This window comes from Barbus barbus, assembly GCF_936440315.1.
Source record: "Barbus barbus genome assembly, chromosome: 23".
NCBI classification, from domain to species: domain Eukaryota; kingdom Metazoa; phylum Chordata; class Actinopteri; order Cypriniformes; family Cyprinidae; genus Barbus; species Barbus barbus.
In genome coordinates this window covers 16,746,449-16,763,144 of record NC_136751.1, presented here as the reverse complement: position 1 = coordinate 16,763,144, position 16,696 = coordinate 16,746,449, and the positions used below count along the sequence as shown (strand labels likewise).

Genomic DNA, 16,696 nt, shown 5'->3' with positions numbered 1-16,696 from the left:
TATCTATCTATCATCATCATCATCTTGCACATGCTCTCTCTATATATACACAGCAGGTGCGGAAAGTATTCAGACCCCCTTAAATTTGTATCTCTTTGTTATATTGCAGCCATTTGCTAAAATCATTTAAGTTTATTTTTTTTCCTCATTAATGTACACACAGCACCCCATATTGACAGAAAAACACAGAATTGTTGACATTTTTGCAGATTTATTAAAAAAGCAAAACTGAAATATCACATGGTCCTAAGTATTCAGACCCTTTGCTCAGTATTTAGTAGAAGCACCCTTTTGATCGAATACAGCCATGAGTCTTTTTGGGAAAGATGCAACAAGCTTTTCACACCTGGATTTGGGGATCCTCTGCCATTCCTCCTTGCAGATCCTCTCCAGTTCTGTCAGGTTGGATGGTAAACGTTGGTGGACAGCCATTTTTAGGTCTCTCCAGAGATGCTCAATTGGGTTTAAGTCAGGGCTCTGGTTGGGCCATTCAAGAACAGTCACGGAGTTGTTGTGAAGCCACTCCTTCGTTATTTTAGCTGTGTGCTTAGGGTCATTGTCTTGTTGGAAGTTAAACCTTCGGCCCAGTCTGAGGTCCTGAGCACTCTGGAGAAGGTTTTCATCCAGGATATCCCTGTACTTGGCCGCATTCATCTTTCCCTCGATTGCAACCAGTCGTCCTGTCCCTGCAGCTGAAAAACACCCCCACAGCATGATGCTGCCACCACCATGCTTCACTGTTGTGACTGTATTGGACAGATGATGAGCAGTGCCTGGTTTTCTCCACACATACTGCTTAGAATTAAAGCCAAAAAGTTCTATCTTGGTCTCATCAGACCAGAGAATCTTCAGGTGTTTTTTAGCCAACTCCATGCGGGCTTTCGTGTGTCTTGCACTGAGGAGAGGCTTCCGTCGGGCCACTCCACCATAAAGCCCCGACTGGTGGAGGGCTGCAGTGATGGTTGACTTTCTACAACTTTCTCCCATCTCCCGACTGCATCTCTGGAGCTCAGCCACAGTGATCTTTGGGTTCTTCTTTACCTCTCTCACCAAGGCTCTTCTCCCCCGATAGCTCAGTTTGGCCAGACGGCCAGCTCTAAGAAGGGTTCTGGTCGTCCCAAACGTCTTCCATTTAATGATTATGGAGGCCACTGTGCTCTTAGGAACCTTAAGTGCAGCAGAAATTTTTTTGTAACCTTGGCCAGATCTGTGCCTTGCCACAATTCTGTCTCTGAGCTCTTCAGGCAGTTCCTTTGACCTCATGATTCTCATTTGCTCTGACATGCACTGTGAGCTGTAAGGTCTTATATAGACAGGTGTGTGGCTTTCCTAATCAAGTCCAGTCAGTATAATCAAACACAGCTGGACTCAAATGAAGGTGTAGAACCATCTCAAGGATGATCCGAAGAAATGGACAGCACCTGAGTTAAATATATGAGTGTCACAGCAAAGGGTCTGAATACTTAGGACCATGTGATATTTCAGTTTTTCTTTTTTAATAAATCTGCAAAAATGTCAACAATTCTGTGTTTTTCTGTCAATATGGGGTGCTGTGTGTACATTAATGAGGAAAAAAATGAACTTAAATGATTTTAGCAAATGGCTGCAATATAACAAAGAGTGAAAACTTTAAGGGGGTCTGAATACTTTCCGTACCCACTGTATATATGTAAATATCTTAAAATTGTAATTAAAGTAAATGCATATTGTTTTAAAAGAGGGCATCTTCCATCTACAGATTTAATGCAGAAGACTTAAAAATGGTTTAAAGTTTTGATTTTGTTGTTAAAATTAAAACCCTCCTCCTTGTTACTTAGCACAGATTTATCTGTCAAGAGTATGATGAAATATTGTGACAGCTGTGTAGTTGAGATGGACTTTATAGCTCAGTGCATTTAAACCAGATAAATAGGTTCATTTCTGCCCTCATCAGTATGTAGGCTGGTTAAGGTTTTCTTGTGCTATTAATTTTATGCCATTAAATCCATCTCTTTAAAAAAAAAAAAAGAGATTTTTTCTCACTCTCGCTTCTCTCTCTCTCGCTCGCTCTCTCTCACACAGCGCTAGCCTTTGCTCTGCTTCTTTTTCTCTGTCTCCCCCTCCCTCTCGCTGTCCCTCTTTCTTCTCTTTCTTTCTCTCTGGCTGCTTTTCATTCCTGTTTCTCTTTTCATTGTTTTTTTTCCCCCTCGCTTTTCTTTAGCTCTTTGGGACCTCTATTTCTTCTCTTCCTCTATTCAGGTTTTCTTTATTCTCTTTTCTGAATAGTTGTGGTACTTAAAGGGAAAAGGGAAAGGGAAGGAGCAGGGGAGGGAGGTTAGTTTCAGTCAGATCTCAAGCACAACACTTCCTCCTACTGCAGTCAGTCTCAACCAGACTGCGCTGGGGACTTTTTCTTAGTGCGTTTTGTGCACAGACTTACATAAAGCACTCGGTTTAGCCCTAATGAAACACCCTCAGGTGCCTTTCTATGCATGCAAACTTGTCTCGTTTTGAATAATCCTACGTAAAGTACAGGGGCATATTGTGTTTTGTCGAGGTTGTGGTATATTGATATACATCTCTGCTGTAGTTGTGTAGAGGACTGTTATCTCCTCATAGGAGGTGTCTAGGTCTTGCAGGGACATCTTCATCACAGCCCTGAGCTGGCAGGCCACAGGATGTCCTGCCACATAGCACATTTTCACTAGGAACCATATGAAAGGGATATGAGGGAACCTTAGAGGGGGTAAAGCATAGAAAATCTAAAAGTAATATAAGTTTAAAATTAAAATGAAGGCTGGGTAAATTCAATTCTAATGAATTTGGGCATATTTTAACCATAATGTCTATAGAAATTTTAGTTAATGCTGTAAATTGGACAGGTAACCTTCTAACTTAGTCCAATACAAAAATATCATGTAACAGATATAACAATCAATATAACATATAATAAGCAACACCAAAAGGTCTGTGAACTGCATACCAATGTAAACAACAAACAAATTGTATATCTTGTGTGAAACTGTTAAGGTCTTTGCACGTTTATACACTGCCTCCGAAATTTTCGTCCATAATAAAAAAATTCAGACCAGGTTCGATTTTCTGTGTTTTCGCATCCGTAGCAAGCATTTTGATAGGAAAGGGTGACGAATACGAAAAACATAAAAAAGCGCATACAAAAATTTCAAACTCAGTCTGCATGGACCTTTACTATCACGTTGTGTAAAATTATAATAAAATTATAAACTCAACTTCGGTTATAAACCCCCAATTGCTCCCCGGGCGCCGCAGCATGGCTGCCCACTGCTCCGGGTGTGTGTGTGTGTGTGTGCATTTGTTCACTACTCACTGCTGTGTGTGTGCACTTGGATGGGTTAAACGCAGAGCACCAATTTCGAGTATGGGTCACCATACTTGACAATACGTCACGACTTACTATCAGGTTTGATTCATCCTGTAATTCTTTTCATGCTAGACCTTCCTGAAGAACAGAGAAGCAGCCCAGGGATGAGCGCTGAAGAACTGACCACTCCGTCTAGCACACATGTAAATGAGAGATTGTATCAGTAGAAACGGAACAGGGGATTGGACGAATGGAAAGTGATTAAAAATGCAGAATTGATAGGGCAACAGATGAAACTTTTCTCTCGCTCCCTCGCTCTCCATAAGTAAGAAACTGGAAAAAAAACAGCATGATGGAATGGCAGGCTTGAAGGGGAGAGAAAGGTGAAAGACAGATGAAAGTGAAAAGAGATAAAAGCCGAAGTGAGGAGGGTGTGGGATAAAGCAGGAGGAAGGGAGGCAGAGATGAAAGCAAAATGAGAAAGATAAGAACAGAGTGAGAGAGACAGAGAGGGAAACGGAGGGAGAGATAGATGGTGTACAGCGCAGAGAGAGGGGTAACCATGGAAACAAGAAGAAGGTACAAAAGAAGAGAGAGACAAAGGGGTTTTGATTTAAAAGAATGAAACTTGTGAGAAAGAAAAAAGTAATTCAGGTTGAAATTTGTTACCGTGAGGTGAGGGAGAAATACAAAAGAGCACGAGCCTGCGGAAGGACAGACACTTCTTCTATGCTATTTATGAGACCCTGCAAATAAGACTTTGCCTGCTGTCAGGCATCAGACTCTCTAGTATGTACAGGCCTCTTCATTTGAGTGCGGGCCGCGGCGTAGATGGACGCTGCAATTGGACATTAAACTAGGCGGTCAGACTCGTGCCATCGGCCCATTTAACTGCCATTAGCAGGATTATGAGATGAAACGGCACGAGAGGCAAGAGGCAACTGTTCTCTTGAAGGCAGCGGCGGGAGTCAGACGAGGCTTTGACCTCCCAACCTCGTACCGCAGGGAGACGCGCGCATGCAGAGGAGTGGCGCTCCTGAATGCTTCTAGGCCTGACACAATGAACTTGTGCCTTCGCAGCTGAGTTTTGCAGGGTGTGGACTCCCGCCTCATTCAGATGCATACAATATAGCCTCCTATTTACATTCATATTTGTCTATCTTCATGGAGCCGAAGCCAGACGTTGCTGCTTTTTTTTTTTTTTTTTTCTGTGGTTATTGAGTCTCTTGTGTGACTCTTTTTCTTTCTCTCTCCCTCCCTCCCTTCCCCCTTCTCTTCTGTCTTTCTCTCACTGTCTCTCTCCCTTTCCTCTTTCTGTTTCTTTCTCTCTCGCTCACCCCCCTTGATCTCTCTCTCTCTCTCTCGCTCTTCTTCTCTCTCTCTCGCTCTCTCTCTCCCCCACTCTCCTCTTTCTTTTCTCTCTCTCTCTGTTCCTTTTATATCCTGTGCTGAATGCTCTCCTCCCTCAACTGTCTTTCTCTTTTCTATTCACTCTATTTCCTCTAGGTTCTCTCGGCAGAAACATTTCTTGCCCAATATTCTGTCCAACATTTTATCTGTAATGCTGAATGGGGGGGGGTAATCTTTTATTCAGGATTTGGAGAGCCTCTCTTGTTTGCATCTTCTGTGTTTGTGTATGCGCTCGCGTATCTGAATGTGATTTTCTTGGGGTCAAAGGTTATGTACATTTGAGTTTCAGTAGTTAATAAGTGGCAGTGCTGGTGTGTATTCTGGGCTCGGATGGGCGGGGGGTGATGGGTTGTTAGAGCTGAAGCCTGGCTGTACAAGCTTTGACGCCTCTCAAGAGCTCTGCTAAACTCAATCTCACGGCAGCACAGAGTCATGATCTTGTTGCCTGAATGACTGAAGATCTGCCTTTTTGTGCTAATTCATGTTTGTGTGGTTCTGCCTATATTAAAAGCTTCTGAAAAGACTGTTTATCATGGAGATTTGTTTAGATTAGCATGACAGCATAAGATGTCACCCCCTTAAATCTAGCAAACAATGCAGTTTTTGTAATGTCACCTTATATTTAGAAAGCAAACATTTAGAAAGTAATACTTTTGTTTACAAGTGGTTTATGTCCAAAAAAAATGTTCTACATTGCAGATAAAATAAAGTTTATGTCAAAGTCAAAGTGTTATCTGGGTCTAAAAATGTACACTACCATTCAATCGTTCTTTGAAAGAAGTGTCTTATGCTCACTAAGGCTGCATTTGTTTGATCAAAACAGTAAAAACAATTTTCAGTTGTGATATATTTAATATTTTATTTCTGTGATGGCAAAGCTGAATTACTCCAGTCTTCAGTGTCACATGATCCTTCAGAAATAATTTGAATATGTTAATTTGGTGAATATGTTTTGTGGAAACTAGGATGCATAATTTTTTATGGAATTGTGAAGTTCAAAAGAACAGCATTTATTTGAAATATATTTTATTTTGTGACATTATATTCCTTACTGTCATTCCTGATAAAAATAATGCATTTTTTGCTGAATAAAATTAATTTATAAATGACCATATAACTGTAGTCAATATATATTTATATTTGCTTTTTTATTTATTTTTTTAATTTATTTATTTTTATTTAATTAATTTTATTTTTACTTTATTTAATGGCCCTGCTGTGTGATTACACAATTTTTAAAAAGTACAAATTATCCCACATTCTCTCATTTAAAGTGGTGTCATGAAAGCTGCATAATAATTAGCAAAATGCATTTTAAAACAGAGAGGACACATAGAACGTTTATATAGAAGTAATTAATGTCAATACCCACATCATACATGTTGGTGAGTTTCTATTGTATAAATTCATGTCATTTTTTTAAACTATGAAATTTTACTGTGGGGTAAAATGTGTCAGATGCTTTAGCATAAGCTGTATCAGTGATGTAACTAATAGTGAGTTGTGTCTCCAAATGCACTGAAAAAAAACTATATAAATATTATTCATATTTAAAATACTGTTATGAATTCAAATATTCTGTATGTTAACCCTTATCCTGTCCGGTTTAAAAACTGTGAATAATGTGCAGCAAAATAACACTTCAGATAGGAATGGTGTTGTGCATTTGTAAATGGTTTCTTTTTTTTTTTTTTTATTGTTTATGTGCACTTTAAAAAAAAAAAAATTTAATCTTTCACATAGACTTTGATTATTCAACTTACCCCTTGACATGGCACAGTTTACCCCAGACAACACTGAAGTAATAATTCTAAGGTTAAATTTTATAGTCTTCTAATTTCAACTGAAAACAGACACCCTGAAAAAAATATATATATATATTAGGTGAATTAATGGTAATTTTTCCTTGTCTAGAAGATAACTGATAACTTTTTAAATTTCTTGTATTTGAAAGCCTTGACCACTATGTTTGTGCTACACCCTTTCGCCTTTATAATGGACTCATAATGGAGTTAGAAGGTGTCAGTATGTACAGGTGGAGGGTTTCATATTTCCCCTCGTATCACCTGCGGTGGGCTAATGTATAAGTCTCTGTTCAGGTCACATTAGCACTGAGGCTTTTGAGAATTGAAAACGACCACATGCTCATACATCCCAGTCAGATCTCAGCCACTAACCCAACCGGTTCAAGCCCACTTCCCTCAGTATCATGCGTTCACATTGCCGCAGAAAACAATGTAGACAAAAGTTCCCTATTGCTTCTGTTCAGGTGGAAGAGAAATGCACAAACCTTAAGCAAGTGTCATGTGATGTGCACACACTCACACTCACACACACACACACACACTTGTCGGTTAGATGGATTCCCAAACCACACTCCCCTCTAAAGAACAGCTACACGAACCTGTGGAGAAGCAAACGCAGACACACACATGCAGAAGAAACTAGGTGTTACGAGGACTGGTTCACACAAGTCTGATACTTTTGGGCAAATGAGGTTAGGACAGGTTTCAAGCCATTTCTCTTTTTTTATAAAAAAGGAGGGGGGGAAATCCATGGGCATGGATGGGTATTCCAGCCAGCGTATATTCTTTCTTTCCCCTAACTTTTGTTGTCTCCCCCTCTTCGTTTTCCCCACAGGCGGGCAGCTGTGTTGTTTTGTGTACACGTCCCTGGCCGTTTCTTCTTCCATGTGGATTCTTTGTCTTTTGCGTCTTATCTCTTTGTTTCTTCCCTTGCACTCTTTCTATTTTCTCTCCTCTCTCGCTCTCTCAACTTCCTGCTATCTCTCCCCCTCACTCACACCCTCCCTCAATCTCTCTTTATCTCTGTCTGTTTCCCTTCGCTCCCTATCTCTCTCTCTCTCCCTGTCCTTTCTCTTTTCCCTCCCTCCCTCCTTTCCTCTCACGATCTCTCACACGCGCACACACACACACACATATATATCTTTCTCTCACTCAGACGCACATATATACTGACTCTCCTACAATGCTTGATTTTCTCTCTCTTTCATGGATTGCCCTTTCCTGCTCACTGATGAAAAATGTCCTCCACTCTGCTCACACACTGACGGTACACAGTCCTTCACTCAGGTGTGTTCCATTCCATAATAGAGGCTCTTTTGTGGGACGGCCAGCCTATATCCCGGTGTTAATAAGCTCACGGGAAGTGTTAGACTAATCCTATACCTTTTCCGTAATGAGGATGAGCGGGAACACCTCAGCACACACCCGGCAACGGAGCGGGCAGGTAGCCTATCACACGCTCCTGATGGAAAGAAAACCGGAACTTTAATAGTTAATGTCTTTCCTTGCTGCCCCCCCCCCCCCCCACACTCTTCCACTCCCCCTCTTTTTCTCTTGCTGATGGACTCCTCTTTTTTTATTTTCACACTCCACCATCCCCCTTTTTCTTCTTTTTTTCCTCACTATCTCTCTCTCAGGCTGCTGAAACTCTCTCTTTCACTGCGTTCTCTTTCTATCTCTCTTTCAGTCCCCACCTCCCTCCCTCTTCTCTTTCTTTCTTTCTGTCTTTCTCTCTTTTCTTTGACCTCATCTTTTCTTATGCTTTGCTCTCCCTCCCCCAGTTCCTCTCTTCCTCCTTTTTTTGCTGCATTCTCTTCTTCTCTCGCCCTCCCCCACCTCTTTTCTCTCTCTCTGTCGCTCTCTTTCTATTTCTCTCCCATTCACCCCCCCCCCCCCTTCCCTTCCCTTTTCTCTCTGTCTCAGTCCCCCTCCCTCTTCCTCTTATTCTCTCTCTCCCATGTCTGTCTCACTCCCTCCCTCTCTTTCCAAACTGCTTTTCTTTCTCCTTTTCTTTCTTTTGTCACTCTTTTTTTGTGCGCACTGGCTCTCAGACATTGCACGGGCGTCTTGCGGCTTAATTATTTGAGATGCGCAAATAAACAGACCTGTAGAACTCCTCCAGGGAAACATTTCAGCATATCTCACTCACTGTCTGTCTGACACCGACAGACACACCTCCAGTGCGCCGGTGATTAGAGATCACTCTGTGTGTATGTGTGTGTGTGTGTGCGCGCGCGTGTGTGCGTGCGTGCGTGCGCGCACATGCCGGCTTGAAACATGTTTGCGATCATCTCTAAAGCGAAGATGTGTTGAGAAGTGAGCTTTTGTTAGTACGAGCGAAATATGTTTGTTGAAGGGTCACGCCGTGTGCGCGTGAGAAAGAGATAGTGAATGCGTGCGCGAGAGAGAGAGCGAAAGAGAAAGAAAGAAAGGAGAAAGAGATGGGGGAGTGAGAGGAAGGGAGGGCAGAGAGACGGAAAGAAAGAAAGAGAATGGAAGAAATAGGTTTGTGTGTGTATGTGTGTGAGAGAGGCAGGCACAGTCAGTTCTGATAACAGCAACAGTAGGAGGAGGATGAGCTTGGCTCCGCCCCTTTGCCTCTCGCAGCTATAAATAGGAGCTGGGGTTTTTTGCTCCTCTCACTTCTCTTGGAGGATGAGGTCCCTGAAACATCTCAAACATCACACCAGGAGTAATGTGGTGAGTGCTCAACCCAAACATACATGCTGCATGAAGCAGCTTGTGATGATATATTGACTTTGAACTGTTGGTTAATTGCTTTGTTAAAGTTTGTAACTTTGAATTGGGCAAATTAAATAACTTTTTTCTCTCTCACAGAATACAGCAAGAGTGAAATTTATACTTTAACATTTCTGTCTTTTTCAGTCTAGCCTCATGTTGTCTCTCTGCCTCCAATGCAGTATATTTCTCCTGTTTTCTTTCTCTCAGACTCACACACACACACACACACACACACAGAGGTTCATTCTGTGCTGGTCTTTACACTAGCTAGTGTTTCTTTCTTTTTTTTTAATCTATTTTTATATTCACTTCAGCTCTTCTCATACAGGCACAGCTCCTATCTTGTCCAACTGGCTCTTTCATTTGTCTTTCTGTCTTAACACTCCTTTTCTTTCCTATTCCCTCCCTCCTTCTTTTTCATTTCTCACCCTCTTCTTTTTTCTCTGTTTTTGTCTCCTTCTTAGTTTCAGTCTTTCACTGCCCACAACCCCTCCCTCTTTCTTTATCTCTGTTGTACTCTCTCTCACTCACACACTCACTCAGTTTCTTTCGGTCTCTCATCCCCCATCGCCCCTCCCTCCCCCTCTTCTTTTCCTCTCACTCTTTCTTTATCTCTCTTTATCTTTCTGTCCTCACTCCCCTCCCTCACTCAGTCTATCTCTCATCCCCCAATTCTCCCTTCCTCTCTTCTTTCACTTGCTTCCTCAATCACCCTTTTTCTCTCACTCACTCACTCACTCACTCACTCACTCACTCACTCACTCACTCACTCTTTTTTTTCTGTCAGTCTCTCCCTCCCTCTGTCTGACTGCTTTAAAAGCAGTAATTATAAATGACACGGTTATCAGGGCATCCAGGTTCCCCTTCTCATTTCTCGCTCCCTCTCTTTCTGCCCCCCCCCCCCCCCCCCCCCCACTTCTCTTTTTTTTCCCCTGTCTCTGCTTGTCTGTCTCTCTTTCTCTGTTTTACAGCTGTCAGTCGCTCCCTCCCTCTTTCCCTTGTGTATGGTTGTTTTTCTTAATCTTAAATCCGTATTGTGTAGCTTTCTTTTTTTCCCAAGAACAAATCAAGGTACCAGCTCGTTAGAGGTGATAATGTGTGTTAACGACTTTCTGAGAACACACACATTTACTTGTGATTTGAGCATTTTGAGGCATGGTAAAGTGACCTGAGCTAAGAGTTCAACCTAGTTCCCCTTAATTAATCCATTCGCAAGTAACATAATCATCAGCCTCAAAGAACATTTTTTTTCATAGGTGCTGTATCTAACTGGAATATGTTGGGTTCAGCCAATGTGTAAAGTCCACAAATTGACTAGACTTGCTGGTACTGCTTAAGCTTCACTGTCCAACCTTTTCATAGTCAGCAGTGGCAGCACTTGACCTCACAGGAAATGCAATGGATAGTCCACGGATGTAGATTTCCCGCTCGGACCCAGACACTCTTTGTGCTTCGTATTCATTTAAAGACTGTGAAGGAAGGAAGCATGGCGCTCGAACAGATCTGTCTTATCTCTTCTATCTAAAGCAATCTCTGGTGGACACAGAGGCAAGGCGTTGTCAGACTACATCTCTTGCTTAACTGCTGTGAAAATTAGAAAAATTATATATACATATTTTTTTTTAAAGAGACTGTTCACTGTTTGACTAAGAAGGTCAGGTAAAGCAACGATTTTAGAAAAACATTGCTGCCGTGTTGCCAGAAATTGCCTGTCGTTTTTTAATTTCTAAAGCAAACTCTATTTAAACAGCTCTTATTTGTTGCCCCGCATCAGTCAACTTGGTTGTTCTGACACTCATGTGATGCTATTGCACTGACTTCATTGCTATTGTAGTGACACTGTTGCCATGACAGCCTTAGCCAGACTTTGTTGCTACGACTGTATTCTATTGACACTTGCAATGGCAGATTTACTTTACACATTCTGATTTTATGAAGTATTGCTAAGACCTGTTGTTTTGTCCGTTGACAGGAAGAGCAGGAAGTTCCTCTGGTTCGCTGCTATTCTAAAGTGATGGAGCATGCAGTGGACGTCAGCACTCAGACTGACCCGGTGGTGGTCCTGTCCCTGGCCCAGGCTGCTGTGCTGGGACTCATATCACAGAACGAAATCTTCGGAGCCACAATTGCCCCAAACGGTTTCTACACTGGAGAGGGACGTGAAGGCCCCGCTCCTCCTGCAGAATCCATGGAATATGAATATGCAGATCAGCTAATTGGAGCCAATGGGGACTATCTATCCGAGCCTCACAGGGAGAACAGGAGGCCAGAAGGGCTCTACGGGGCAGAACGCAGGCGTCCAGGACCACGTGGGAGGACCAAGAGGCCCTTGAGTGAAGGAGCACCAGAGGAATCCACGCAGAGGTCTGCAGACACAACGAATCAGGTGAAAGGAGAGAGGCCTGAGTTCTCTAGCCCATGTTATCTCTCGAATCCCCAGCAACCTGATAATGAGCCAGAAGTGTTGGACCTAGCACCTCAAAGAGTGCCAATGAAAGAAGAGCAGTGTAACAAAGGCTACCCTGAGCCCTCGAGGGAGCCAGCCATCCAACAGGTTGACTCTGACACTCAGACACAAGCCCACCAAAGCCCCGTGAGGCATGGAAAAGCATTAGTGGAGTCCTCTGAGGGAGGACGGGAAAAGGAGGAGGAACAGGAAGAAGGGGAGGAGGAAGTGGAGGAGAGAGCACTGAACCTGAAAACCACAGAGGAGCATGTGAGCCCAGCAATGAGGCGCTACTATGAATCCAGTGTGACAGCATATGAGGCTTCTGAGATGGGCCTGCCGGGAGACTATGAGGAGGGAGGCCAGGCCATGATGTGGACGGAGGGTGAGAACTCCTTGGGTAGACGGATGCAGATCGACCGGCTAGATATTAATGTGCAAATCGATGAATCCTACTGTGTGGATGTGGGAGAAGGCCTGAAACGCTGGAAGTGCCGCATGTGCGAGAAGTCCTACACTTCGAAGTATAACTTGGTTACACACATCCTTGGTCACAATGGCATCAAACCACATGAGTGTCTGCATTGTGGAAAGCTCTTCAAGCAGCCCAGCCATCTTCAGACGCATCTGCTAACGCACCAGGGGACGCGGCCACACAAGTGCACCGTCTGCAAGAAGGCCTTTACCCAGACTAGTCACCTTAAACGGCACATGTTGCAGCATAGCGACGTCAAGCCTTACAGCTGCCGCTTCTGCGGCCGAGGATTTGCCTACCCTAGTGAGCTACGTACTCATGAGACCAAACACACGTTTACAGTTAGTTGGGTAAACTACACAGACAAAAGTTAGTGGATACCTGATCACTGCATCTGTATTTGCTTTATAATTGGGAGTTGGTGATCCCTAGCTTTCTACTAGATGTGGGAACACATGCAGGGATTTGATCCCATTCAGACACAAGCAGGTCAAACACTGATCTTAGGTGATGTTGCCATTCCAATTTATCTCAACAGATTTTATTGGGATTCAGGTCTGATTTTTGTGAAGGCCAGTCAAGTTTTTCCACATCAGACTCGGTAAACAATTCATTTATTGACCCCACCGTGTATTTATTTACCTGTCCAAGTTGGAAGTTGGCACATAATTCTCTAGAACTGTCCTCACTGAAACTTAAAAGGTCCAAACAGAAGGGGTAGCCCACTCACTTATGGCCATGTATTGTAGAATCATTGTAGTTCTTCTTAGCACATTCTTGAATGAAAAGAGTGTTTCCGTGTGTGTTAGGATGGCAGTATTCCCTGGATACAGTAGAAGTGTTCATTGAATAGTCAAATTGTTAAGGCGAGAGAATATTTAACCCTCTTCATTTGTTAATGTTTTAGCTTGGTGGAGCATCAGAGCTCGCACTGCACTGCATACACAAATATATTTACCCTGCAGCATTGCGATAACAACAGTGAATACAACGTGTGTGTGAATTTGTTGGTCTGTATTATGGATTCTAGTGAGCAAGCAAGACAGGCACCCTACTGATGGATTCAGCTGCGCTTATGACAACTAACCCCTTTTTCTCATTCAGCTGATGCCAGCGATAAATCATTTTTCCACCCGCTCTCAAAAACGAATAATAAAAAAAAAAGTCCACCGCTAATTACAAAAGTTACTTTTAAAGTGATGGTCGCAATGGAATTATCTCTAAATATATTGCTGTTGTCTTTCTCTCTCAGGGTATGAAGGAATACAAATGTGACGTGTGTTCTCGCGAGTTTACTCTCTCTGCCAACCTGAAGCGACATATGCTGATTCATACTAGTGTGCGCCCTTTCCAGTGCCATGTCTGCTTCAAGACCTTTGTTCAGAAGCAGACGCTTAAAACTCACATGATTGTCCACTTGCCTGTGAAACCTTTTAAGTGCAAGGTGGGTACAAAGAAATCTTCCATGCCAATATAACCCTGCTGGAGTCTTCCAGACAGTCTGTATTTTTCTGCCTGATATAGCTGAGCACCATGGACCTCTAATAGTTCCTGAATTGGTTTCTGTAGGTGTGCGGGAAGTCCTTCAACAGAATGTACAACCTGCTGGGTCACATGCACCTTCATGCCGGTAGCAAACCCTTCAAGTGTCCTTACTGCACCAGCAAGTTCAATTTGAAGGGCAACTTGAGTCGACACATGAAGGTGAAACATGGAATCCTGGACACCTCAACTGAAGGACAAGGTAACAATATGCAAATTTGACCTCAGATTATACTTACTTGTGACTCCTGCTGGTCTCAATGTTATAGAAAATTAGAAACGTCAAGACGGGTATAGCCTAGAGGTTTATAGAAGTGTTTGACCCCGGCTCTCTGTGGCCTCATAAGACGGAAGTAAAATTTGATGCTAGTAAAAGTTTGATAGTCTGGCGGCATGTGCACACCAAAAGCAAAGTGAATATTTGTGTCGCGTTACTCGTTCTAGATTACTTGTGATAAAATAAATTTTCTGATACAACCGGACATGTCAATGTCTTCGCTGATTGGCTTACATGATTGGCTTACAAGTTTTCAGCTCGAGTTAAAATTTTTCAACTTGTGCTGAACACGCGGTTGAGGCAAATATCGCTCGTTTGCGGCAAAGCATCACCCAGCCTGAATTCTCATCTATTTACATCTTTGTATTAACTTTTTATGTAATCTATTCGCACAAATAATTAAATTTTGCTTTTGGTGTGGACAGTGTATCTTGCAAGTGTAAACAAAAATACCAAGACTTGTGATATACGTTTGACTAATTCAAAGACTTTGTCAGTGATGTCATTTTATAAAATGATAATGTATTGGTATAAAGTATAACCCCCTGAATTCACGTTGCATATATACTGAAAAACCAAAAAGTGAAAGCTAATTATGCTATTAACCAGGCTTATATTTGTGTGTCTCCATTTTCTTCCTCAGATGCCCTGCCTGATGCGGAGGGTCAGGAAGATTATGAGGAAGAGAGCTTTGATTACAGTGAGAGGGAGAATCTAGCCAGCAACAACGCACAAGATTTGGCAAAACTCGCCAAAATTAGCTACTACAACTACACTAAGGTTGCTTCTCGCTACAACACAACTTAAAATGTGGTTTACCGGGCGGGGGGGTACTCTTGGCTCTGACATGAGCCAGTGAGGAAATAGCCATCATGAAGTGGATGTGCACTGGAAGCCATTTTGGCTATGTGAAACAAAAGTGATAGCAGACTGAAGCTTCATTTTAACAATGCCATTTCACATTAGGGGCCATCCTGAAGAATAAAGGACTGTGTGTGTAGGTGCCAATTATTATTTTTTTTTTTTTTTAAACAAGCGTTCCACTTTTGCCCATCACAGTGCAGTTCTTAAGAAGGATATCATTGATAAGTCACATTCAATGGTGCAGTGAAACAATATGCACAGACATGACTGCCGCAAGGCAAGAGATTTTGTCATGAAATGAATATTTTATCATCATTTAATCACCTTCATGTTGACAACCAAACTGTTGCTGGTAACCCATGAAAGTCAATGGCTACCAGCAACTGCTTGGTTACCAAGATTCTTAAAAAATAGTTTTTGTTCAACAGAATAAAGACATTCATACAGGAACAACATAAGGGTGAGTAAATGTTGACACAATTTTCGTTTTCAGGTGAGCTATCCCTTCAGTCTTGTTGGTTTTACTGACCAGCAAGTTAGATACCACTTTATAGGACTTAACCAAAGCTGACAAAGTGCAAATAGTTCTCATTACATGTTAACTTTCCCAGCATTTAGTTTTTAAGCATACTGTGACGTTTGGTTATGATTCATTTTCATACGCAGTTTGTAGCTCACAGTGGATTGAGTTTGTGGGACAGTTTTTCCAGTGCCTGTTTTTTTTTTTCCTTTGGAAATAATGATGGGCCAGACCATGGCATTTGATCACTGTATAACCTTCTGGATATCTTTTTTTGTTTTTACATTATTGCAAATAGTATTTATTGTTCAATGTTCTTGGCATTCATAAGTGTAAATACATTGCCAGTGTTCCAGATGGACGGATTTTATTTCAAATTAAAAAATATACACAAGCTAAGCCATGGGTTTAGTTCAATTTGAGTATAATTGCATTATTTACCCAAGTGCATTGTTTGGTCCATCTTCTCTAGAATACAAGAATCTTCTAAATTATCTATTTTTTTTCCATCTTTAGTTTGATGAATGTAATAATACAAACTAAGATTTGTCCCTTTAAGCGTTCAATATTTCACAAAGCCATGTGTCAGCCAAAAAACTGTTAAATATTTCATCTTCGTAAATCTCTGAAATGTCTTATTAGTTTGCAGTCTGTTCTTCTGTGTTCTATGTACTAGCTAACCATGTGGGCTAAATTAGTTTCTCTTTTAAAATGTGATCATTTCTAGCATTTTTTTTTTTTTTTTGGTGGCTTAAATGACCTTATTCTAAACCTCATCCAGTTTATTCTCCTTGAACATAAAACCTTGTAACGTGCACTGCATCTTTCACAAAGTCACCAATACTGGTTGAATTTTGACGAGGATGCCCTAAAAACACTGGACAAAAATATGAACTGCCCTTGTATGTGCAAGAGAGTGTCTCATCCATCATTCCTGTGCAGAGCTCAGGAGTGATGAACGACAGTCTGCCGACATGTGACAGGGCTCGAGACCCAGCAGAGAATGATTGGGGAAATTCACTATGTATTCTCCATCTTCTAGCTAGGCAACTCAAAATGTTAATGTGTAACACAAGATTTGGTGCATTCTTATTGTTTTAAATGGTTGTGTCCTTGCATTTTGGGCTGTTCTCGCTAAACTAGGCAGGAGTTTTAGTTTTGTATAAGCTTTCAATTCTTTTGTTGCACACTGATGTGAATATGAAGTTGATAAATGTTAAATGTTGTGCTATGGACATTATAAATTAATACATTTATTTACCTTTAAACATGTGGAGTGTGAGTGTGTGTGTA

At 41.8% G+C, this 16,696-nt stretch overlaps 1 protein-coding gene across 4 annotated transcripts; it reads left to right on the top strand.

The window, feature by feature from the left end:
- Positions 1 to 9,182: 9,182 nt before the first annotated feature.
- LOC306843190 (uncharacterized protein) lies at positions 9,183 to 15,139 on the top strand. 4 transcript variants are annotated; one of them, XR_013781813.1, is made up of 5 exons: positions 9,183 to 9,237; positions 11,252 to 12,707; positions 13,453 to 13,644; positions 13,770 to 13,944; positions 14,663 to 15,139. XR_013781813.1 is itself a non-coding variant. In XM_079374505.1 (5 exons), the coding sequence occupies exons 1-5, from the start codon at positions 9,193 to 9,195 to the stop codon at positions 14,824 to 14,826; spliced, it is 990 nt and encodes a 329-aa protein (XP_079230631.1). In that variant the 5' UTR covers positions 9,185 to 9,192; the 3' UTR covers positions 14,827 to 15,139. The 4 variants fall into 4 exon arrangements, 1 of the variants encoding a protein (XP_079230631.1); XR_013781814.1 differs by having other exon boundaries at positions 9,185 to 9,237; positions 11,252 to 12,503; XR_013781815.1 differs by having other exon boundaries at positions 9,185 to 9,237; positions 11,252 to 12,569.
- Positions 15,140 to 16,696: the final 1,557 nt, after the last annotated feature.